The sequence below is a fragment of the Oryctolagus cuniculus genome, chromosome 2, assembly GCF_964237555.1.
Source record: "Oryctolagus cuniculus chromosome 2, mOryCun1.1, whole genome shotgun sequence".
Lineage (NCBI taxonomy): Eukaryota > Metazoa > Chordata > Mammalia > Lagomorpha > Leporidae > Oryctolagus > Oryctolagus cuniculus.
The window spans coordinates 165,381,993-165,406,661 of record NC_091433.1 but is presented as its reverse complement, the minus strand read 5'-3'; the positions used below and the strand labels follow the sequence as shown (position 1 = coordinate 165,406,661).

General features: G+C 42.8%; 1 protein-coding gene across 1 annotated transcript in view; it reads left to right on the top strand.

Annotated features, from left to right (window-relative positions):
* QPCT (glutaminyl-peptide cyclotransferase) overlaps window positions 1-23,171 on the top strand; it is a 48,644-nt gene extending 25,473 nt beyond the window's left edge. Inside the window, exons 3-7 of the mRNA XM_008254537.4 lie at window positions 5,877-6,155; window positions 15,131-15,307; window positions 17,562-17,661; window positions 20,773-20,889; window positions 22,551-23,171. Coding sequence (XP_008252759.2) covers window positions 5,877-6,155; window positions 15,131-15,307; window positions 17,562-17,661; window positions 20,773-20,889; window positions 22,551-22,702 — 825 coding nt within the window. The 3' untranslated portion in view covers window positions 22,703-23,171. The remainder of the gene's footprint in view (window positions 1-5,876; window positions 6,156-15,130; window positions 15,308-17,561; window positions 17,662-20,772; window positions 20,890-22,550) is intronic.
* Window positions 23,172-24,669: the final 1,498 nt, after the last annotated feature.

Genomic DNA, 24,669 nt, shown 5'->3' with positions numbered 1-24,669 from the left:
CTCAAGTTCTGAGTTGTCTAAAGAAGAGTTGTCCTCTTATGTGCCAAAAGAAGCAACCAAGAAAATCAAATGAGATTTTGAGAGTAAATGTCTGTTCTGAATTTAGTGATACATGTTCATCTACTTGAGTTTATGCGTGCAATCTCTGTCTAGGCTGCATCAGACAGTGTACGAGGTCCTGAGACCTTGACTATTCCCACAACACACCCCCTGGCTCCCAACCAAATTTTGTTGGATCCTAAACACCAAACATCAACAACCTTGAATAGTTCTTTGCTGATGGTTTGGGGCCAAGAGTGAGTCATTGTTTTGTCAGGCCTTTTTTCCCTTCAGGGAAATCATTTTTTTTTTCCTTTTTAAGATTAAAAAATTATTTTTATTTATTTGGGAGGCAGGAAGACAGAGAGGGACTGATATAGATAGAGCTCTCTGAGCCACTGGCTCATTGTCCACATACTCACAGGAGCCAGGTCTGGGCCAGGCTTCAGCCTGGAGCTGGCAACTCACTCCAGGTCTCCCAGGTGGGAGAGGGCAAACCACTTATTTGACCCATTACTGTTGCTTGCTAGGGGCTGCATTAGCAGACACTAGATTCAGGAGCTGGAGCCGAGTATTGGACACTGGCACTCTGATATGAAACATGGGCATCATAACTGTGAGGCCAAGTATCCACTCTTAAGGAAATCATTTTCTCCCCAGCGGGCGAGTTAAAGCCACAGATAAGCTGCTTTCTCTGGAGCAGTACTTCTCTGAATTCTGATTCTGAGTCACAGTAAAGCTATTTCTTTTTTACATTTTATACACAAAAATATCCACGTATTTAAATCAAACAGTTTCATGAAAAATACTTAGTACCTGCAATATACTAGGATCTTGTTAATAATTTTATCTTACTGCTTTGTTTTTAAATGCCTGCTGTGACCCACTAGACAGATTTCAAGACCCATTAATTTTACTACTACAATGTAGAAGACACTGCTATAGAGGGTTGAATAAGACATAAACTGGAAAAAAAAGCATAATCTAGGCTAGACCCTCAGTGTCTCTTTGCCTCCTGTATGTCAGTCTTCCTAAGCAATCTGAAACCCCACTTCTGTATATCAGTTTTCAAACCAGCCCTATTTTCAAGGGGCAGCTTAGGAAGGAATGGGTCTGTCCCTTCATATCCTTCTCTGAGACTACTCCATCCGCTAGACAATTCAGGCAAAAGACCAGGGCCCCCGCTGCTGTGCCTGGAGTGACACCTGCAAGGCCTGACTGTCCAACTCTTGGGAGTTTTCTCCTCCACCCACTGTGTGGCTTCTGCCTGTCGAGTCTGGCTTAAAAAGCCATGTGTTTTTTGCCCAATTAGACTGTTGCCTTCCATTTGTGTAGCTCTTGGGAATTAGATGGGGGTCCTAAAACTATCTTAGTTCTTCTAAGGGTGAATGATGATGACGGTGGTGGCTGAATTCGACTGAGCACTTTTTCCAAGTTCCTTTTATTGAGTTCCTTGTGAGGATCATTTCATTCAGCATGACCACAAGACTACTGATGTGGGTACTATTATTACCCCAATGTTATGGATTAAAAAAGACTGGAGCTTTAGGTATCTAAATTGACTTCCTCAAGGTTCTACCTACATGTACTAATAAGGAAGCCAAAATCTGGACCCAAATAGATCTCTAACCTATCACTGTAGAGCTGTGGGATGTGTGATCACTGGTCTCCAGCTGTTGATTTGCTGGTGTCCAAATTGGAGAGTGAGGCACATTCATTTCAACAATATTGCCTGGGGCTGGCACTGTGGCACAGAAGGTTAAGCCTCTGCCTGCGGTGCTGGCATCCCATATGAGTGCTGGTTTGAGTCCTGGTTGCTCCACTTCTGATCCAGCTCCCTGCTAATGTACCTGTGAAATCAGCAGAAGATGGCCCAAGTTATGGACCCTGCACCCATGTGGGAGACCTGAAAGAAGCTCCTGGCTCCTGGCTTTGGCCTGGCATAGCCCTAGCCATTGTGGTCATTTGGAGAGTGAACCAGTGGATGGAAGATTAATCTCTCTCTGTCTCTCCTTCTCTCCATAACTCTGCCTTTTAAGTAAATCTTTTTTTAAAAAAGATACATATTCTTTTAAAAATTTTACTTTTTAAAATTTCCACAATAACATTTTCCACTGCTACGTGGAAGTAGAAGCGAATGAGAAATTTGTTGATACTATTCTAGAATGTGTTGGGGACGAAAGCTGGACTGCTCGAGCACACCCGGCTGATGCAGCACTAAATCCTAAAGGATGTTGACCATCTCACCTAAGAGATTCAGTTTTATAATTTTATTTATTTATTCTGCTTTTATTCAGAAGTCAGAGTCGAAATAACAGAGACACAGAGAGAAATATGGAGAAAAATCTTCCATCTGCTGCTTTACTCCCTAAATGTCCCCAACAACCAGAGCTGAACCTAGGCAAAACCAGAGCCCCAGAACTCATTCTGGGTCTCCCATGTGTGTGACAGGGGCCAAAACTACTTGAGCCATCATTACCTGCTGTCTCCTGGGGTGCAATCATCAGGAAGTTGGAATTGGGGTACAGCTGGCATTTAAATTCAGACATTCCAGTAGGGGGTACAGGCACCCCAAGTGTGTCTTAACCACTACAGCAAACACCTGTCCCATCTTGTCCTCATTTTAAAGCATAGGTGCATAGTAATTGTTGATGCACAGTAACGCATAGTAATTTTAGCAGGCCTGGAGGGCCCGGCCTTTGGTGATTAAGTCAAGGAAGCAGAGTTGCCTTGGACTCCATGCCTCACGGAACATCTCCTTCCCAGGGGTATGCTGAGAGGAGGGAGTCATTCAGGAGCCTCAGCTAGACTTGTGGTGGGAATTGACGACTAAGTCTGAAAGCCAAAAGCACAGCGATGAGAGCTATTGATTGGTGACCTAATTGGATTTTGCAGCCAATTTGATTGTTTGTAGAAGTAATTTATCTTAGTTGCTAAGATAAATAAGAAAATATTTACACTGAATTAAAAGTGCTACTTCAGGGAGAACTCTGGGGAGCATTTGGTGAGTATTTTGTGGGTTTTGGTTGCAATGTAGACATCAGGAATTATGTTCAAGAACTGGCGAGTAGCTGAGAAATGAGTTTCTGTGTGCTTGTGTCTGAGCCACGCTAACAGATAACATTTTAAAAATCCCAATTCATTTGTAAGCTTGCAAGCTGCTATTGGCGTTGAAGAAGGCATTTTATGGAGTAGTTAGTTCATCATCTGGATACCAGATGTTCTTGAGTATAAGAGAATATGCTTTTTTTTAGATGACCCTTTTTATGGAAAGATTTTTTAACAAAGTCTAGAGATAATTCATTTTCATATTCTGTAGAAATGTCTATCTTAGATGCACAGTGATTTCTCTTTATTCTAATTACTAATGTTCTAGTACATCATTTTATACAGTCTCATTGAATCAACCCATATTTGCTCTTGCCGTCAACCCATAGTCATTGATGGCCTTCTGAGAGCAACGCCCAGTACTAAGAGTTGTGGGGAATAATAAAACAGGAGATACAAATGTGGGTTTCAAAGGGGTTGTAAACATTTCTTCTGGAGATGTTCAAAGACACCACATGTAGGCTTTTAACAGAAAAGGAAGGAAAAGTGCTACGTAGGCCAAAGTCTAGTCACCACAAACTGCAAGGACTGACGAGCTGGGGATTGCTTTTTTTTTTTTGGCTTTTGCAGAATTGGCTGTAGAGTGGGTGTTCACCCCCTGGTTAAGTTCCTCTCTCCTTGGAAGCTTCCTGCCGCAGTGTTTCCAAGCCCTTGCCTACGTGTCATGTCACAGCTGTGAGCTGCAGGCCACACGAGACTTGGCTAGGACTGAAAATCCTGTGTTTCCTTGGGGTGAGGGGATGGGAATCTCCCATTCATTTCCACTTATTGTAAGTGATTCATTTATCATTTCAAGGTCCATCCCTTCTCAGTGTTAATCGTGGGACAGTCAGTTATTTGTCATTTGACTTAAAAAACTAATTTATTAAAAAGCTCTTAAGGCAACTTACAAAGATATATACAATCTTTTTACTTTATTTTTTAAAAAAAGGACTATACTGAGAAAAATGAGGCTAAGGGACAACAAGATGGGAAAGGATACGTGCCACAACAGTGAATTCACCCCATAGCTTCTCACACAGCAATTTTCAACTTCCTTTTTTCCCCTAAAAAAAACAAAAAAAACAAAAAAAACAAAAACTTTATTTATTTGAAAGGTAGAGATAAAGACAGAGAGACAGAGATCTTCTATCCATTGGTTCACTCCCCAAATGCCCGTAATAGCCAGATTAGCTATTATCACACAGGCAGGCTGAAGCTGGGATGCAGGACCCAGTCTCTGGGTCTCCCATGTGTGCAGCAGTAATTGAAGCAACTTTAGCACTAGCAGGGTGCACATTAGTAGGAGGCTGGAAATGCAAGCATAACTGAGACTTGAACCCAGGCTTGAACTCAAAGTAGTATGTGGGTGTCCCAAGCAGGGTCTGAACCATTGCACCAAATGCTCACCTCCTAATTCTAGGTTCTTAAAGAAGACTCTTGTAGTCCCCGAAGTGGTAGTCCTTTCTCTTTCTGCTATTTTCCTTTTTTTTAAAGGTTTATTTTATTTTTATTTGAAAGGCAGAGTTATAGACAGAGAGGGAGAGACAGAGAGGTTTTCCATCCTCTGGTTCACTCTCCAAATGGCCACAACGGCTGGAGTTGGGCAGACCCGAAGCCAGGAGCCAGGAGCTTCTTCTAGGCATCCCACGTAGGTATAGGGGCTCAAGCACCTGGGGCATCTTCTACTGCTTTTCCAGGCTATGGCAGAGAGCCAGATCAGAAGAGGAGCAGCTGGGACACAAACCAGCACCATATAGGATGCTGGTGCTGCAGGCAGAGACTTAGCCTACCATGCCACAGCGCCAGCCCCTCTATCTGCTATTTCCTCTGTAAGCCATTGTGTTGCCCTTAAGACCCGAGGTAGCCAGGAGAAACAGGCAAAGAGATTCTTTTTTATTTTTCCAGCATTTCCACTGGGTATGACCCCATCTTGGATGCAGAGGGAAACCGACTTGATTTGTCATAATGGCTCAAATTTGCTAATTGATTCCTACAGCAGGCAGGGACCTCAACCACCCCCTTTTTATGGAATCTTTCTGCATTATCCTTAGCAGGTAGGAATCAGGATCTTTTATCAGTGTTCATTCCATAGAAAGCATTTGCAGGACGTGGGCACAGCTATGTACTTAGAACAAAAGGAGCTATCTTTTGCAATTCTCTCCCTCAAAGAGCTTAAAGTAGAGACCTGAGAAGTCAGGTGGCTCTGCTTTCTCAGTCATATCTTCTTAGCCTCCTAGAGATATTGAAAGTGGAATTTAATACTTCTAAACTGGGCCCCTATCTCCTGACTTGCAGACATGTCCACAATATATTGTACGGTGGAAAAAACAAGGGACAGAGGAATGCATAAAGTGGGATTCTTTTCCTAATAAAAACTGAACATCCTTCTGCCAAATATATGTGTTTGTGTGCTAGTGTAAATTTGTACAAGCAAGGTGAAGGTATATGGAAAGAGCTACACCAAACTATTAATGTTGCTTAATATTAACAATTGGTTGGGGTTGATTGGTCGGGAGAAGCTTAGGTGAGAGAAATGATTAGCTTGTCCTTTAAATGGGGAAATTGCTATTAATTAGAGTAGCAATTAGTAGCAATATTATAGCTGTTAATACAATAAAGATATATTGAAATTATAACTTAAAGTCTTCACATACATTTTAAAAACCTGGTTAACAAATGAAAACTGTTGGCTTAGATGTGATTTTTTTTTTTTTTTTTTTTTTTTTTTTTTTTTTTTTTTGGGCCAGCACATCATGCAGCGAATTCAGAGACTTCAGGCCGACTGGGTCTTGGAAGTGGACACCTTCTTGAGTAACACGCCCTATGGGATCCGGTCTTTCTCAAATATCATCAGCACCCTGAATCCCACTACTAAGCGACACTTGGTTCTCGCCTGCCACTATGACTCCAAGTATTTTCCCCGCTGGGACAACAGAGTGTTTGTGGGAGCCACTGATTCAGCCGTGCCATGCGCGATGATGTTGGAACTTGCCCGTGCCTTAGACAAGCAACTCCTTTCCTTGAAGGTATCTCTTTTCCCCTTGTTGATTCCTAGAATAACATAGATTAGCAGTAACTCAAAGTGAATTCTAGAATCCTTGAGGGGAGTGAGAAGGCCACTTAGAAATGGAAACTTTGGGTACATTTTTGCTCTAATTTGTTGCAAATGGCATGAGATTGAGTATGAATTGGAATACTGCTCAATTTGAATGTGAGCCATGGGCAATAAACCTAAGACACCTGTAGTACCTTCACCAATTGGCACCTGGCTTTTCAGCCCTGGGTCCAAATTAAAATAAATGCAAACTTTCTTTGCAAAAGATGAAGAAGGAGGAAGGTTGTATGGGCATAAACATGAAATATGCTTTATAATAGACTATGTTTATTTTTTCTTGTTTATACAGCCATGAAACATCTCAGTCTTCTGATGTGAGAAGTGGTGGTGTTGGCTCTTGGGTGGGAGGAAGGAGGGAGCTGCAGCGAGTGGAGAGTGGGTAATTCAGACATATCTAGATGAAAAGCATGAAGCAGAAATGCATTATTGTTATTATCTGTGAATCTCGGCTCAATTCATGTAGCAGAGCAGAGCTTTTGTTGTACTCTCAGCTCAAAATACTTTTGGGACTCTCAGATGTTATTTCAGCCTGCGTTCTTAAGAGTATATTGGAAAAAAGTGCTAAACCAGATGAAGACATTTTGTTCCGATATCACTCAGAACCAAGTAAACACAACCAAGACAAAAAAAAAAAAAAAAAAAAAAAGTTCACAGGCAAAAAAAAAGCCTTATCTCCTGGTTTGGAGCTTTATGAAGGGTCCAGCTTTTGATGCAATGTGAGTAAAGAAGTAAAAGATAAATCTTGTAATGGAAGGAATAGAGATATTTGGCTCCATTTTTGATGGATATTCTGAACCTGAAGAAAGCATGAGTTGTTTATCCCCTCTCAGTATCCTTTTTGCTGTTTTTGCTTTTGTTTTCCTTTCTGAACGTACTCTAACGCTTTTGTCCCATGCCCTGTCCTGCTTTTAACTTGCACTCTTTCCCCACAATGGGGTGAAAGTGAGGAAGCTGATATAAAAGTTTGATTTTTCAAATTTGTATTTCTGGTCTAAGGACTTGAACTGCAATGGTGTGTGATGTAATGGCACAGTTCTCTGTAGTGAGTCTGATTTCTTTGTGAATTCCTGTCCTTTTTCCATATAGCTCATGCCTACTTTTGGTGACCAGGAATAGAAAAGGCAGAATGAGTTGTTGGATAGGGCTCCTCATGAAAAATTTGAGTCAGGATATTCAAGGGTATGTCAAACAATTCATGGAAAATATAATTAAAATATAAGTTTATTTTGGTGTAAAAATATTTTTAAATTCATGCATAGTTTTTTTTCATAATATGAATTTCCCACACACATTTTGAAGATCACTTGTAGGCATTGTTCTCAATTATTTTGTACCAAAATAAACTTCTCTTTTAACTCCATTTTTCCACGATCTTTTTGAAGTTCCATGGTATATTCTTTGAATTTTTCTAATAGAGGTAATCGGTGGAGAGTTTTTAAAAAGTGCTGTGTTTAATGCAAACTGTGAAGGAATCATATTGATTCTTCTAGTTCTATTTTTAACTAAATCTATATGAAGGGGTTGTTTTACATCCTTTAGCTGTCCTAGATTGTATAAGTGGTAGCGGGGAGTAGCCCGGGAGAAGGCTGGGTGGCCAGCTGTATCATTGGTCCAACTCTTGGTCCTCTCTCTGATAACAGCTTTAGTTACACATCCACCTCCTTGGCCTGGTAACTGCTGTGGCCATCCACCGTAGCCAGGTTTACTTCCTTATCCCTTGAGTCTGAAGTCCCTTTGCCCAGGTGTGTTAGTAGATGTGATATGAGCAGAGGCTGCTCCTGTGCTTCCTGTCTTATGTCTTTGTTGACACCGTGAGAAGGGCATGCCCCAGCTGGCTCACCAGTCCTGGAGGAGGGTAAGAGATGTGGAACAGAGTCAGCCTTGCTGACTTCAGGGTGAAGGAAAACCAGTCCAGCCGTCTGCAGGCTACATACATTATTGCTGTTTTAAGTCACTGAGTTTGGGTGGTTTGTTATACCTTCTTACTGTGGCATCAGCTAACTAATACAGCGGAAGCTAATCCATTGACTTGTGACCTTGGTAACTGGGCTTTTATAGCATGAAGACCTTCACAAATCAGGCCACACAGACTCTTTGTCCTTTTTTTTTTTTTTTTTTGAGCTTTATTTATTTATTTGAAAGGCAGAGTTACAGAGAGGCAGAGGCAGAGAGAGAGGGAGAGAGACAGAGACAGAGACAGAGACAGAGAGAGGTCTTCCATCTGCTGGTTCACTCTCCAGATGGCTGCAATGGCTGGAGCTGTGCAGATCTGAAGTCAGGAGCCAGGAGCTTCTTCCAGGTCTCTCGTGGGTGCAGGGGCCCAAGGATTTGGGTCATATTCTACTGCTTTCCCAGGTCATTCAGAGAGCTGGATTGGAAGTGTAACAGCAGAGACTTGAACCAGGGCTCATATGGGATGCCAGCACTGCAGGCAGCGGCTTAACCCACTTACACCACAGTGCTGGCCCCCACAGACTCTTCTAACTCCAAGGTAAGAGTCTGAGTTACTAGAAACAAAATGCCTTGGTTATTTTCCTGCCAGTGATGGAAAGCAGCGAAGAGAGGAGTTTGCCCCTTGGGACTCTCAGGGTTAGTGTCCACAGTACTCCACTTCTCGGAAATGAAGCAACATGAAGAAAACCGAATGAAAATAGGTTATTGTACCGATCATTGGGGTCACTGAGCTGTGGAAATTTCAGTAAGTCTCTAGAATCTTCAAGCCTGCCGACGATGAACACTATTTCTTTTTGCTGTGCTCTGGGCTTGAGCAGAGTGCCTTGGTCTCAAGCAGTCTTAGTCTACCCTTGTGTGTGTGGGCTTGAGCAGAGTGCCTTGGTCTCAAGCAGTCTTAGTCTACCCTTGTGTGTGTGGGCTTGAGCAGAGTGCCTTGGTCTCAAGCAGTCTTAGTCTACCCTTGTGTGTGTGGGCTTGAGCAGAGTGCCTTGGTCTCAAGCAGTCTTAGTCTACCCTTGTGTGTGTATGTGATTATGCTGTCTGATTTGGAGCCAGAAATTTGGAACTAGTCAAAGCCCTTCAAACAACTAGAAGTTAGAATGTCTCTACTGAAGTATGTACCTTACACCTTTTGCTAAAGAGATCTATTTAATTACTCAAGGCTTATTAAACTCTGAGTATATATATATATATATATATATATTGCACAAACACATCATTTGCTTAATGCTATCAGGAGTATGGTAGATTCAGAATAAAATAAATTTTTTCTTGTGTCCGATTAATCAGCAATATATATTTTAAAATATTTATGTATTTATTTGAAAGAGTTACAAAGAGCGGGGGGAGAGAGAGGGAGAGAGACAGAGAGATTTTCCATCCACTGGTTCACTCCCTAGATGGCTGTAATGGCCAGGGCTGGGCCAGGCCAAAGTCAGGCACTTGGGGCTTCACATGGGTTGCAGTGGTCCATGTACTTGGACCATTTTCTTCTGCTTTCCCTGCACTAGCAGGGAGCTGGATCAGAAGTGTAGCAGCTGGGGCTCAAAGTGGCCACCCACATGGAATGCTGGAGTCACGAGCAGTGGCTTTAACCACTATGCCACACAGACCCCAGGAATATATTTTTTTTAAAAAAGATTTATTTATGTATTTGAAAGGCAGAGTGACAGAAACTCTGAGAGAGGGAGAGACAGAAATAGAGATCTTCAGTCTTCTGGTTCATTCCCCATATGGCTGCAACAGCCAGGGCTGGGCCAGGTTGAAGCCAGGAGTTTGGAACTCCATTCGAGTCTCCTACATGAGCGGCAGGGCCCAAATACTTGGGCCATCTTTCCCTGCTTTTCCAGGTGCATTAGCTGGGAGTTCGATGGGAAGTGGAACAACTGGGACTTGAACTGATGCTCATATGGGATGGGGTTATCACAGGCAGTAGCTGAACCTGCTGCACCAAAACAGCAGCCTAAGCGTCAATATTAAGACAATTGAAATGATTGGTATACAAAAATAATAACTTAGTTTTCAGATAATAAAGGCATTTTTCACTTTCTTATAAAATCAGTCTAATCACAAAAGTTCCATCTTTGAACAATCTAGGGAATATTTGTTAATGGGAACCGCAAATGAAGAGACAGATGGATGGAGACACGGAAAATGACATGTCAGGAGGGGAGAAGTCATATATCCCTGAGAGGGAAAGGAAGTGGAAGAAGCCGTCTAGTCCTCTGAGAAAATCCTGGCAAGGCTCAAGATTGAAATATGCTATGCTTAGGAAGGCAGAGGTGAGGCAGAGAGCTGGACCAGAGTGTAGGTCTGTAGTAGGAGCTCTTAGATACAGATTCCCACCCCACACCTGGCAGGTAGGCTAGTATGCCAGCTGTACCTCACCAGGAGGTGGGAGGGCATTTTCCTAGCGAAACTGAACCAGGGAGTTTTTGGACTTGGAGATTTCAGTTGTCAGGAGGGCAGTAATGAAGTCCCCTCCCTGTCCCCATTTCCAGCTCCAGAAAGCCAGCAGCCAATGTCCACTCATGTGATAGAAAACTTGAGGATCCTTCTCCGGAGAATGTGGACTGTCCCTCAAGAAGAAAACAACGCACCAACAGTGGCGCTGGGGGATTCTCAAGTTAAACACTGACTTGGCACCAGATTGCTCTTTATTAAAGCTAGAATTTGCATCTCTAACCAGTGTTTTAGTGCTTCATTCTTTAACTTGAATGAACCCAAGGACCAGGCATTTGAGGACAGTCTCCAGTATGAAAGAAAGCAAGCAAAATAAATAAAATAAATTGAAAAATGAAGTTGGAGGAAATAGAGTCCAAGGGGTACATGAAGGACACTTTTTTTAAATATCCTTTTATTTATGTATTTTGACAGGTAGAGTTATAGACAGTGAGAGAGAGAGACAGAGAGAAAGGTTTTCCTTCCATTGGTTCACTCCCCAAATGGCCGCTATGGTCGGTGCTGCACCAGTCTGAAGCCAGGAGCCAGGTGCTTCCTCCTGGTCTCCCATGTGGGTGCAGGGCCCAAGCACTTGGGCCATCCTCCACTGCACTCCCGGGCCACAGCAGAGAGCTGGACTGGAAGAGGAGCAACCGGGACTAGAACCTGGTGCCCATATGGGGTGCTGGCGCTGCAGGAGAAGGAATAACCAAATGAGCCATGGTGCCGGCCCCTAATATCCTTAAAAGGAGTTATATACATGAAACAAACCAGAATGCTGCAACAGAATAATCATAGAATAAGAGAGACCTCTTGGAAATAAAAGTACTATTTTCAAAATAAAGCAAAAATTAGTAAAATATAACTTGTACTAAAGCAGGAGAAATATATTTTCTAGAAAGAGGAACAAAAACAAGCAAACAGAGAAATGATTATTGCTTCTGGTAAGTAGATCATCCCAGGAACGTAATAGTCATGCAAGGAGGACTAGAACTGAGAATGGCCTTAGACTTCTCAGCACAAACCTTGGGAGGTAGAAAACAAGGAAACTGTACCTTCAACACTGAAGAAATTTACAACCCAGGATCCTTATCCTCAATCAGTCGAATTTGGAAATAGAATGAAAATGTTATACAATGTGTGAAGTCTCAACAGGATTCATTCTCATATGCTGTTTCTTTTTTAGAAGTTACCTAAAGACATGCTCCAGAAAAACCAAGGAATAAACCAAGGGAGGGGAAGTCAGGGGGTTCTGGCCACTGGAGACCCTGTATAGGAGAGGCAGGGGGAGTCCCCAGGTGATGGTGAGGGGGGCCTTTGGATGGCAGGTAGGCAGCAGGCCTCATTGGCAGCCAGACTGGGCTGGAGCAAATCTAAGGACAGCACTCTGGGAGGGGTTCATAAGTACACAAGAAACTGAAGTGCTGTTGTCTCTGGAATGTTTGAGCAGATGTTTGTGTAGATGTCCTAAGCTCAAATAAAAGAAGCCAATGAAAAAGAGAGGGAGATGGGGGGAACAGTGGGAAATAGGTTTGCAGAGGCAGGGTGGCCTGGGCTGTGTGTGTGTGTGTGTGTGTGTGTGTGTGTAGAGGGGGGTGGAGGGGAGGAGAACGAGAGGAAGAGGGATGCATATAGGGAGGTGGTTTTTGATTTGAGTAACTGCAAGGGTGTTGTAGCCATCAGTGTGGTTGGGGAATGCTGTTGGTAATGTGCATCTCAGGAGGAACATCACTATTTGACTTTAACACTTTATGTGTGAGATGTCTATTAAACATCTGTGTGGAGATAATCATCTGGCAAATGAGTATACAGGACTGGAGATCTGATGTGAAGTCTGGGCTGGAGATACACTGTTTGGAATTGTTGATAAATATGTGTGTGTGTTGGCCGGTGCTGTGGCACAGCGGGTTAACACCCTGGCCTTAAGTGCCGGCATCCCATATGGGCACCGGTTCGAGTCCCGACTGCTTCACTTCCAATTCAGCTCTCTGCTATGGCCTGGGAAAGCAGTAGAAGATGGCCCAAGTCCTTGGGCCCCTGCACCTGCGTAGGAGACCTAGAGGAAGCTCCTGACTCCTGGCTTTGGATCGGCGCAGCTCTGGCAGTTGAGACCCACTGGGACCAATCAAGTGACCAGAGGATGGAAGACCTCTCTCTCTCTCTGCCTCTCCTCTCTCTGTGTAACTCTGACTTTCAAATAAATAAATAAATCTTAAAAAAATGTGTGTGTGTATTTTATATGTGTGTGTGTATTATGTGTGGATATTTGAAGATACTTCAAAAAACTTCATGAGAAATGGAATCAAAAGATATGTTTATTTTTATGAAACTATTTTAAATGCATGCCTGTAAGGAATCTTTAAAAATTCATGAAAAATGCATATAACTAGGGAAACTATGTATGGATATGTATAAATCTATAAAAATATATGCATGTATATACTTCAAAGCCACAATAATGAATACCAAGGGAGCAAATGTAGACAGAAAAGAAACGAGAACCAAGGAGCAAGCCCTGGACTCTCTAGCCTTAAGAGAAATGAAGAGAGCCATCAGTGTTGACTGAGGTAGAGGAATATAGGATCCTGGGAGCCAAACACAGCAAATGTATCTGGGAGGGAGTGATCAACTACATGAAGTGTTGCCAAGGGGTCAAGAATGTTGAAGACTGAGAGTTGACCTTTGGACTTGGCAATGTAGAAGTTGTTGCTGTCCTTGACAAGAATGGCTTCAGTAGGTGGTGGAGATAAAGCCTGACTGGCATGGATTTAAGAAGAAGAATTGTGAGAACAGACAACTCTTTCGAAGAATGCGGCTGTTAATGAGACAAGCAAAATGGGACAGTAACTGGTCAAACACTTTGCAATGAAGCAACAGCATGTTTGTAGGCTGATGGGAATTATCCAGCAAAGGTGGAAAAATTAATGATGTAGGAGAGAAATGATTTCTGCTGGAGTGGTGGCCCTAAATAGATGAAAAGAGATAAGATTTAGGGCACAGGCAGAAATATTAACATCTAATGTGAGCATTGCAAGAAGAAATCAAGGTCATCAGTTGGGAGTGTGGATGGGTGAGTTGTGTTGCAAGTTGGGAAGAGGAGGAATGTGGAATCCTAGAAGAGTAGGAGGGTGAATGAACTAAGAAAATACAGCTGGACTGTCAGTCAACATGAAAGGCCAATGCAAGGTTTGTGGTCATGAATTTTAAGCAAGACCTAATAGTGTGGTTGCATAGTTTTCTATTCAGCTGCATGAGCGTTGGCACCAAGTAGGCAGAGAGTTGGACTTAATGTCATGTTTTTGTCATGAGAGTTTGACCAGGGTGGAGAGAGGCAGGAGAGTGGTAGGTGTTTGCTAGGAAGTGATTAGAATTATTGACTGGAATTTAAAATGAATCTGGAATGAAGTGAGAACATTATGAGGGTGAAGGACATAGCAAGATGAAAGACTCAATGGATTGGAGATTCCAATGGGGTTGAACAGTTGCGGGTGTTAGAGTACCAGAATCTGAGAGGTGAGGGTTGCTCTCAGACAGTGGTAAGATATAAAGCCAATCAGAATTCTGGTAGTCTTCCTAGTTCTGCTCAAATATAGTCTTTTTCATGAACAAATCATTCCTTGACACCCCAAGGTATCTACATCTCAACCCATCGAATTTCCAGAGGACTTTCATGTTACCTCTGTGGCCCTTGGCACTTTTTGCTATGCTCATGTGTTTGTTTTTCTCTCTCCAACCTAACTTAAATGTAAGTTTTTTGAAGGGAAAGGTCATCGATATTATTCCTGCAGTCACTGTAACATTCCTAAAGCAGATTCTTGAACATAAACTCTAAAAAAAAAATTGCAGCCTTACGTAAGTTGAGAGGTAAGCAAGTGCTTCAGTTGTTTTAGGTTGACTTCCCCAGGGAGCACACTCAGAGAGGAAGTTCAGCATTTAGGTCATTCAGTAGGGAGTGGCCTTGGATCCACACAGGCAGCAGGGAGAGGAAAGAAATCAGATTAGGCAGAGGGGAAGTTGAGCTGCCGTGCAGGTTCAACAGCTTCAGCCAACCTCTGGGGAGCTCTGGAGATGCGGTGGTGCTTTCGAGAGCCCCCGGTACCTGAAGAGGCCAATCGTTGGGTGTAGGACACCCCTAGGAGGGGCAACTGAGGCAGTCATTAAAGTGGCTGCCAACCCTGCCAGCAGCTGGGGTAACAGCTCTTGAAGAGGCACCGGGTGGCGTGTCACAGAGCTCTTTGATGTAGTTCCATTACTTGAAAGTTCTCTGAAGACTAAGAATATTTTCAGAGGGAGTGGGAGAAGGTGATACTGGTACGGGTGAAGATTGTGCCAGATGTGATGGTTTTCAGAGAGGAAGTGGTGCGCAACACATTTTGGCACCGTTTACTTGCTTTGGTATCTTGTGTTTTTCACGGCCCAGTAAAAAAGGAAAGTGTGCGATTTTTAAGTCTGTACGCACGTTTGCCATCTCTTTATTGTTCTTTTCGCCAGAATGTGTCAGACTCCAGGACAGCCGTCTCACTGCAGCTGATCTTCTTCGATGGAGAAGAAGCTTTTCTCCACTGGTCGCCTCAAGATTCTCTGTACGGGTCCCGGCACCTGGCTGCGAAGATGGCATCGACCCCGCACCCACCTGGAGCGAGAGGCACCAACCAACTGCATGGCATGGTTAGTCGGTGTGGTTTCCATGGTGCTGCATCTGCAGGCTCTGCTTGCAAGGAAGAGACTGCCAAGGCCAAGTAAAGACCTCAAAGCACCGCGGCACCCTTGGAGCAGAGTGTTTATAACAGAGCATTCCTTGGCAGGCATTGGGTGTTTGAGGAATCCCAGAGCTAAAAAGAATGACTCTGGCTTCGGAGCCATGTTTGACTGAGTTTAATTAAAACAATGCAAAGATCAGATGAAGGGAACATCAGTTCCACTTTGATCCAATGGGAGCACATGCCCCTAGTACTGAATTGCGATGGAGGTGCGAATTCCCTCATTGAGGCCTTTATAAAGGCAGAGGAGCCTGGGGTACTAGGGATGGGAATGAAGTCTTTCTTTGGTGACTCTCACAGTGATGCCAATGTGTATGTGACATTTTGGTGTGTTGGTTTTGATGTGGCATTTTTGATATGGAAAGAGGCACCTTTTGATGCTGCTACTAGCGCTAAGAATAGTTGCAACATGCAGCCCTATTTCATCCTCTTCCTGGGCCCTACACTGCATTCTAAATCACATATCCTGCCCCTGAGTCCGCTCACCACTCTGATTCTCTTACCATATTTGATCTCAGTCCCTAAGTCCTCACTAAGCCCAGTTTAGAACCTCATGTGACCCTGAAGACTCCCTTCCCAGTGTCTTCATCCATGCCTGACCATCATCCCCTTGGTGTACTGCCAGCCCCTCCGTTTGTCCTTGGTTCTGCCACTGACCTTCACCCTATGGGTCCAGATGGCCACCTTGAATGCCTTCTAGGATTCTAACATACTTGACATTGGCATTGTCTCCAACCCCCTGTTGTCTGCTGGAAGCTCACATTGGATCAAGGGAACATGGTCAGCACCTCATTTATTCACTTGTTCCAGGGTAGATAAGATGGATTCTGAGAAGGAGGGGAGACCTGGCTGATCAGTAGTAGAAACAAAATCATTTCCATATCAGTCCAAATAGAAGACTCCACAGTGGTGCTTAAGACTGTTTTTTGCAGAAACAAAATCTTAGTAGCTTATTCAACTCTGATATTTTTTTTTCCTATTCCAAACACACCATTTTTTTTTTTTACCATGAATACATTTAATTACCGTTCATGGGTTTATTCATACCATGTCTTTAGAAACATAAACTGAGAATATTTATCTACTCTGTGTCAGGAGCTATGATAAATATTTACCTACATGCTATGTCACTTCTAATCAGGTGGTCTTAATCTAGGGGTAGTCTTGAGAGATTCCTCAAGTCTGCTGTTGTTTTACGGCGCCAGCAAGTGAAGGAACACTGGTTTAATTATAGAGCCTTATAACCAGACAGGGCCTTTTCAGATCAGCTAATTTGAACTCCTTGTTTGATACTCAAGGAAACAGAGATCCAGAAACACGATGTCATGTAGCTCTTGTATACCAAGTTTTTCTTATATTCTGCTTGATTAATAAATAATTACCATTCTAGTGCTTTCCTATAGACAGAGCACAAACTAAGGGTAAAATGTCTACTTTTTTTAAAAAAAGATTTATTTGAAAGTCAGGGGAAGAGAGAAGGAGAAACACACACACACACAGAGAGAGAGAGAGAGAGAGAGAGAGAATCTTCTATCCACTGGTTCGATTCCCAGATGGCTGCAATGTTCCGGGCTGGGCAAGGCTGAAGCCAGGAGCTAGGAGCTTCTTCCAGTATACCATGGTGGGTAACAGGGGTCCAAACACTTGGGCCCTCATCCACTGCTTTTCCGTGACCATTAGCAAGGAATTGGATCGGAAGTCTAACAGCTGGAAAACAAACTGGCACCCACATGGGATGCCGGCATTGCAGGCAACAGCTTTATCTGCTACGCCACAATGCTGGCTCCAAAATGACTACTTCTAAATGGGATAGAAGATCAGACCAGCATGGATTCCCATCTGAAAATCAAGTAAATGTGTTTTTTTCACTCTATGAAATATTTATCCAAATGTTCTCATTGTAATTTATCTTTGGTGATATTCTTTTGGGATTGCTCACAGAAAGAATCAACACTTTGCCATTTGTTCACACTGCAAAATCAAGATTTAACAATTCTCCAAAATAATTAGCACACAATGTTATTAAACCTTTGTTATTTATGTAACTCTCATATTATTCTCAATTACAAAAGTGCAGCTAGTTTTGACTGTTTTTCATTATTGATGACAATTAAGCGTGTTTTGATGACAGAGATTGAATAATACATTTTTTTCTACCTTAGGATTTATTGGTCTTATTGGATTTAATTGGAGCTTCGAACCCAACATTCCCCAATTTTTTTTCAAACACTGCCAGATGGTTTAATAGATTCAAAGCAATTGGTAAGCATCATTTTTAAAAGTCGTTGTTTGTTTTATTTATTATTCAAAAAAGCAGAGTGACAGAAAGGGAGGGAGAAACTGAGAGAAATATCTCCCATCTACTGGTTCACTCCCCCAAATGCCTGCAACAGCCAGGGCTGGGTCAGGCCAAAGCTAGGAGTCCAGAACTCAGTCTGGATCTCCCATGTGGGTGGCAGGGACTCAACTACTTGAGGCATCACATGCTGCCTGCTTATGCTCATTAGCAGGAAGCTGGAATGGAAGTGGAGCTGGGACTTAAACCCAGGCATTCCAATATGGGATGTGAGCAGTCCAAGCCATGTTTTAACTGCTATGCTGAATGCCTGCCCCACCACAGCTATTTTTAAAGGCTTAAACAATTTCTTCCTACTGACAAATGCTGAATTTAAAATTTAAGAATCTGTGATTTAAATATGTAATAAACTTTTTTCTGCCTTTTTCCTATCTTCATTGATTATTTTATTATTCCTGTTCATATCTGTAAGTCCCATTTATATTGTTGCAGGAAACTGTATTTTGAATTTAAACCATAAAATACCACATTTCGTGTTTGTATATCCTTAGAAACGAATTGATGATATTTCCCCAGAGTTTTGTTTGAAACCTATGAAATGTATTTCTAGGAAAAATTTTACTCAGCAAGGCCTGTTGGCTAATGATGAAAGTCAAATTCTTCTAATGATACCAAAAGATTTTCCTTTCCACCACTGTCTTTGTCATCTCCGATATTTTTTACCTTATGTGGACATCATTTTCCTTTAAATCTAGTGCAATCTCTGCCAGTTTTCCAAAGATGTAAGAGATCAGGACACAAAAGAAATCCAGATTCTTCCAGAACCATTAAAAAGGGGATTTAGAGTTGGGTAAATGAGAGGACAGCAGGCCAGATCAGGCCAGGCCAACCAACAAATCAGCATCTGTGGCGAAGACATTGGCTTGGGTGCTGGAGGAAGGAAAAGAGTAACTTCTTCCCTTCATTCTTCTACCTTCTCTCCCAGAACAAAGCAAAACAGAACAAACCTGTCAGACAGCAGAGAAAGATGTAAATGAAATAGACCCTCATTGAAGAATCTAGTCCAGGAAGCCACTTCTGAGGCAAGAACTTCATGCTAGAAATTCCTTCTAGCCACACACACTTCTTGGAACAAGATAGAATAATATTAGTTCTGAGCAGTAATTCTTAATTCATGCTTTTGCTGTGAGTTAAGAATTGGTCAATATCCAGATCTAGAATCAAATGAAAAACCTTCTCGCTGAATCTCAGATGCTCCTCTTTGGCGAGTTTCAATTCCTGGTCTGAAAGAATTGTTCTTCTGGTGTTGTGAATATGCACTGAGTGATCTATTCCTTGCAGCGTGTTTTCCTTAGTTTGATGGTAACCTCGAGTTTGGCTTTCCTTAGAGGATTTTACATACTTTTCCTGTTTCCTGTAACAGATTGAACTTATATCAGTCACTGGTACTTAAATGAAACTTTAACCCATTGTGCTACCCCTCCTAGAGGTATTTATACTTCAACTGTATCTCTAATTATATAAGGAAAAGTTGTATACAATGATAAAGGAATTCTAGATATTAACAAACTGAAAAGAATATTGTTTTTGTGGTGATCAGGGCTTTCTCAGTGTTCCTAAAATCATATTACATACGTTTGCTTACCAGCTGGTCTGCTTTAACCTTTAGATTTAGCAATTAAAAACCCCAAATACCCTAGGAAGTTTCATTTGGTTATCTTCTAATCTTGTGATCTCTTGGGTTATGCACATATGTTACAAGATGACAAGGGTGATGGGACGCAGGCCAGTGGTTCTCAAATTTTCTTGTGCCTCAGCATCACCTAAAGGGCTTTTTGCAACACAGGTTGCTAGGTTCCACCCCCAGGCTTTCTGACTCAGTAAATAATTATCTGAGTGCCTAGATAATTTGCCTTCCTAACAAGTTCCCAGGTGATGCTGCTGGTCAGTGGCTACACTTTGAGAAGCATCGCTGTGGGTCGCTATCCTTTTCCCATAGAGTGATCGCTTGATGTATTTCATCCCCATTCTGTTTGACTATTCAAACCCACGGCAGCCTCTGCTCCTAAGGCATGCTTCAGAAGCGTCTCCACTTGTGTTTCCCCATTCTCCATTAGTTTTCTCACTTTCCATTTCCTCATTGTTCTTAGTTCTACCTCTACAAGGAGTCTCCCCTGTAAGGTTAGAGCCATGTGTGACTCTGCTCTGGCACACTCAAGTTTGACCCCAAAATTTATTGTCATGGGTGTAGTCATACTCAGTGCTCTATAGTATATTTTTTAACTGTTTGTTGTTGTTTAAGGTCATTTTTAGTTTTTTTTAATTATTTATTTGAAAGAGTTAGAGATCTTCCACCTGCTAGTTCACTCCCCAGTTGGCCGCAATGGCCGAAGCTGGGCTGATCCAAAGCCAGGAGCCAGGAGTTTAATCTGGGTCTCTCCCATGGGTGCAGGGGCCCAAGCATTTGTGCTTTCCCAGGCACATTAACAGGGAGCTGGATCCGAAGTAGAGCAGCTGGGACTCAAACCAGTGTCCATATGGGATACTGGCATCGCAGGCAGAGGCCTAACCTGCTATGCCACAGTGCCGGCCACTCTACAATGTTTTTAAATGATGGCCATAAGCACTAAGATTTCAAACTCCTTGAATAAGGATGTATTCCTCGTCTTGATCAGATAAAATATTCATGTATCTGGCCGGTGCCGTGGCTCACTAGGCTAATCCTCCGCCTAGCGGCGCTGGCACACCGGGTTCTAGTCCCGGTTGGGGCGCCGGATTCTGTCCCGGTTGCCCCTCTTCCAGGCCAGCTCTCTGCTCTGGCCAGGGAGTGCAGTGGAGGATGGCCCAGGTGCTTGGGCCCTGCACCCCATGGGAGACCAGGAAAAGCACCTGGCTCCTGGCTCCTGCCATCGGATCAGTGTGGTGCGCCGGCCGCAGCGCGCCGGCCGTGGCGGCCATTGGAGGGTGAACCAACGGCAAAGGAAGACCTTTCTCTCTGTCTCTCTCTCTCACTGTCCACTCTGCCTGTCAAAAAAAAAAAAAAAAATTTCATGTATCTGATTACTTATCATTTGCAGAACAAGAACTTCACGAATTGGGTTTGCTCAAGGACCACTCTTTGGAGAGGCAGTATTTCCAGAACTTTGGTTATGGAGGTCTGATTCAGGATGACCATATTCCATTTTTAAGAAAAGGTAATGTGTGTGTGTGTTCATGTCTGTTTTTTCTACTTATTTTACTTATTCTACTTTACGTGCATTTTGAAATTCCAAGACTACTTATCACTTATCTGCTCTTAGGAGTAGAACGAGATCACATTTCAGCCATGACTCCTTCCAAAACCTTGTTTAGTTTCCTGATGTGATGACAGCTTTTTTCTAGCAGTGAAACTCTTCAGGGGTCTAATTACTGCTTACCTTTGACAAACTAAACATAAAGAGTAATTGGTGCCTTTTGAATCACTAAGACCATCCTTAAACATTGACCTTACTAAATTTTTCCCTACTTTCCTGTGTTTTTGCTTAGGAGTTAGAGTTTTCCTTTAAAAATGTAAATCAAGGGGCCTATGCTGTGGCACAGAAGGCCAGGCCTCTACCTGTAGTGCCAGCATCCCGTGTGGATGCTGGTTTGAGTCCTGGCTGCCCTACTTCTGATCCAGCTCCCTGCTAATGCACCTGGGAAAGCAGGGGAAGATGGCTCAAGTGCTGGAGCCCCTGCACCTATGTGGGAGACCTGGAAGAAGCTCCTGGCTTCAGCCTGGCCTAGCCCAAGCTGTTGCTGCCATTTGGGGAGTGAAGCAGTAGATGGAAGATATTCTCTCTCTCTCTCTCTCTCTCTCTCCTTCTCTCTCTGTATCTCTGCCTTTCAAGTATGTCTTTAACAAATGTAAATTGAATCATGCCACTTTCCTGTTTTAGAGCTCTACTGGCTTGTCGTTTGGAATCAGACCCAAAGTGTTTCCCATGACCTACAAGGGTCTCCATCTTCTGACTCTGTTCCCTCTCTTCTGCATCACCTCCTGTCTCCAGCTGTTGCTGTGATCCAGCCACAGGCCAAGCACATTTCTGCCTTAGGATCCTCGCACTTGCTGATACTGCTGCTTGGAATGGGCATCACCAGTCCTCTGCCTTCCCCTGGGTGCTTCTCTCAGTTTAAATACTGGGTTCTCAGAAGGTCTTCTCTGACATTAAACATCTTCTTTGTTGGTTCTGCTGCCGGCCTCTCACTCTACATTCCTTTACTTTCTTTTATTATTCTTAATAAGCCCTTATTAAATCCAAACGTTACATGTTTTTAAAAAATTAGCTCTATATCTGAGAGATATCTCCCATCCTTTGATTCACTCTCCAAATGCTTGCAACACCTGAGGCTGGGCCAGGCCAAATCTAGGAACCCAGAATTCAATCCAGGTCGCCCACATAGGTAGCAGGAGCCCAACTACTTGAGCCGTCACCTGTTCCCTAGGAAGCTGGTACTGACGCAGAGCTGGGACTTGAACCCAGGCACTTTGATATGGGATGTGGGCATTCCAAGTGCCACACATCTGCCCCCAAACGTTATGTTTTCGATGTTTTACCTGCTGCTTTCTCCACTGGAATGAAAGCTCCAGGTGGGAGGGGTTTTACCTTTTCACTAATGAAACCTCAACACATTGAACAGGGACGGATGCGTAGTGGTTACTTTATAGCTACTTGGTTTATGATTGTGGAGTACCAGGGTAGGATATCAGGTTAGCGGGAGGTGGTGATTGTCAGGCTTGTTTGGTAGAGCTTAGGAGTTTCTGCTTGCAGAGTAACACTTTCTGCTCCCCTCCTGGAAGCTTGCTCTTGGTTACAAGTCCGTTCTTTGTTCCTAGGCGTCCCGGTTCTGCATCTGATACCCTCTCCTTTCCCTGAAGTCTGGCACTCCATGGATGACGACGAAGGAAGTCTGGATGAATCAACCATTGACAATCTAAACAAAATCCTACAAGCTTTTGTGGCAGAATATCTGCATTTGTCATTCTGATGTAGTGTTTGGTAATTGCTTCTAGTACTGAATTCAAAAGTCAAGATTTTTAGTAATCTGATTCCAAACATATGCTGTGTGAAATTCGTATCCTATAGATTCATTCCGTAGGTGGCTTTGAATATGTGATCAGTGAATCCTAGACTTATATTGTGTCCTAAATTGCTCATTAATTTTCATTAAAGATTAAAATAAAGAGAACATATGAAGGAAACAGAAAAGAAATATCTTTTAAAAACTTTAGTTGAAATGATGAAGTGAGGTTAGATTCATTTATTCAACAGGATTGTTTTCTAAACAGTATTTAAAAATGATGATATTATTCAATATGTAGCCTTAATTTTATGACTTTTCATATTTGGAAATCTATTACATATAATACAAAACAGAAATATAGTTTGAAGTCTCTCACATTGCTTTACGAAATCTTTGTGGGATTAATTTAATGGAAATAAAAATAAGAATTAAATACCATGTTGTGAATTTTTACTTTTTATATGAATGAATAATTATACAATTTAATGCCATCCAGTTTTTATAGTTTATAGATTTAATATTTTTTTTTTTTTTTTTTTTTTTTTTTTTTTTTTTTTTTTGTGACAGGCAGAGTGGACAGTGAGAGAGAGACAGAGAGAGAAAGGTCTTCCTTTTGCCGTTGGTTCACCCTCCAATGGCCGCCGCTGCAGCCGGCGCACCGCGCTGATCCTGGCAGGAGCCAGGAGCCAGGTGCTTTTCCTGGTCTCCCATGGGGTGCAGGGCCCAAGCACCTGGGCCATCCTCCACTGCACTCCCTGGCCATAGCAGAGAGCTGGCCTGGAAGAGGGGCAACCGGGACAGAGTCTGGCGCCCCAACCGGGACTAGAACCCGGTGTGCCGGCGCCGCAAGGTGGAGGATTAGCCTATTGAGCCACGGCGCCGGCTTTAGATTTAATATTTTTATTTTAAAAATAATGTAGTAAATAATGAAAACTTTGGGAAATGGATAAAAGGAGAAAAGTACAAAAAAAAAAACCCCATTACATTAACAGAATCACCATTACTGCTTTAGTTTTTCCTCACTTTTTTTTTTTAAAAGATTTATTGTATGCATTTTAAAGACAGAGATGCAGAGAGAGAGAGAGAGAGAGAGAGAGAGATCATCCATCCTCTGGTTAACTCCCCAGATGGCCTCAACAACTGGGGCCGGGCCATGCCGAAGCCGGGAGCCAGGAGCTTCATCCTGGTCTCCCCTGTAGGTGCAGGGACCCAAGGACTTGGGCCATTTTCTGCTGCTTTCCCAGTCAGGGAGGTGGATCTTAAGTGGAGCAGCCAGGACTTGAACCAGTGCCCATATGGGCTGCCGGCATTGCAGGTGGCAGCTTGATCCATTGTGCCATAATGCCCAACCCCTCTCACAATTTTTAAATGCAGATTTTCCTTAGGCATAATCAAATTGTATCTATAAATTCTTCCATATAATTGTATAAATTGTATCTATAATTCTTTTTTCTTCTGTGAAACTATGTAATTGCCAAACATGTATTGGTGTTTTGGTTTGAAATGAAGGCAGAAAAAACTTGTGCAGTGTTCGCTTTACAGTCTACATCAAGGTAGCATCATGGCAGCAGAGAGTGCTGATGATTTTTGTGTAAATTATGTGGTACTCAGGTTTGGTTAATTGCCTGTGGCATTTTTCCCCCTGCAAACACATAGGCACTCAGATTGTCTTCAGCTGTGGGGAACAGTTATCTAGAAGCACAAACTTGGTCAATTAAACCATTAGGAAATTGAAGCTGCCACACAGATGAAGTTAGTTGGAGCCTCTGTCTGCTGTGTGTTCCCTGTCCAGAACAAACATTTAGCAAACTATTACTGACTAATGTACTGGGGCCAACTGGAGGGTGGGACGGACTAGCCGACTCGGGGAGTGCAGGCAGCTTCAAGTTCAATGACAGCAGAAGTCCCTGGGACGGTAATTGACTTGCTGG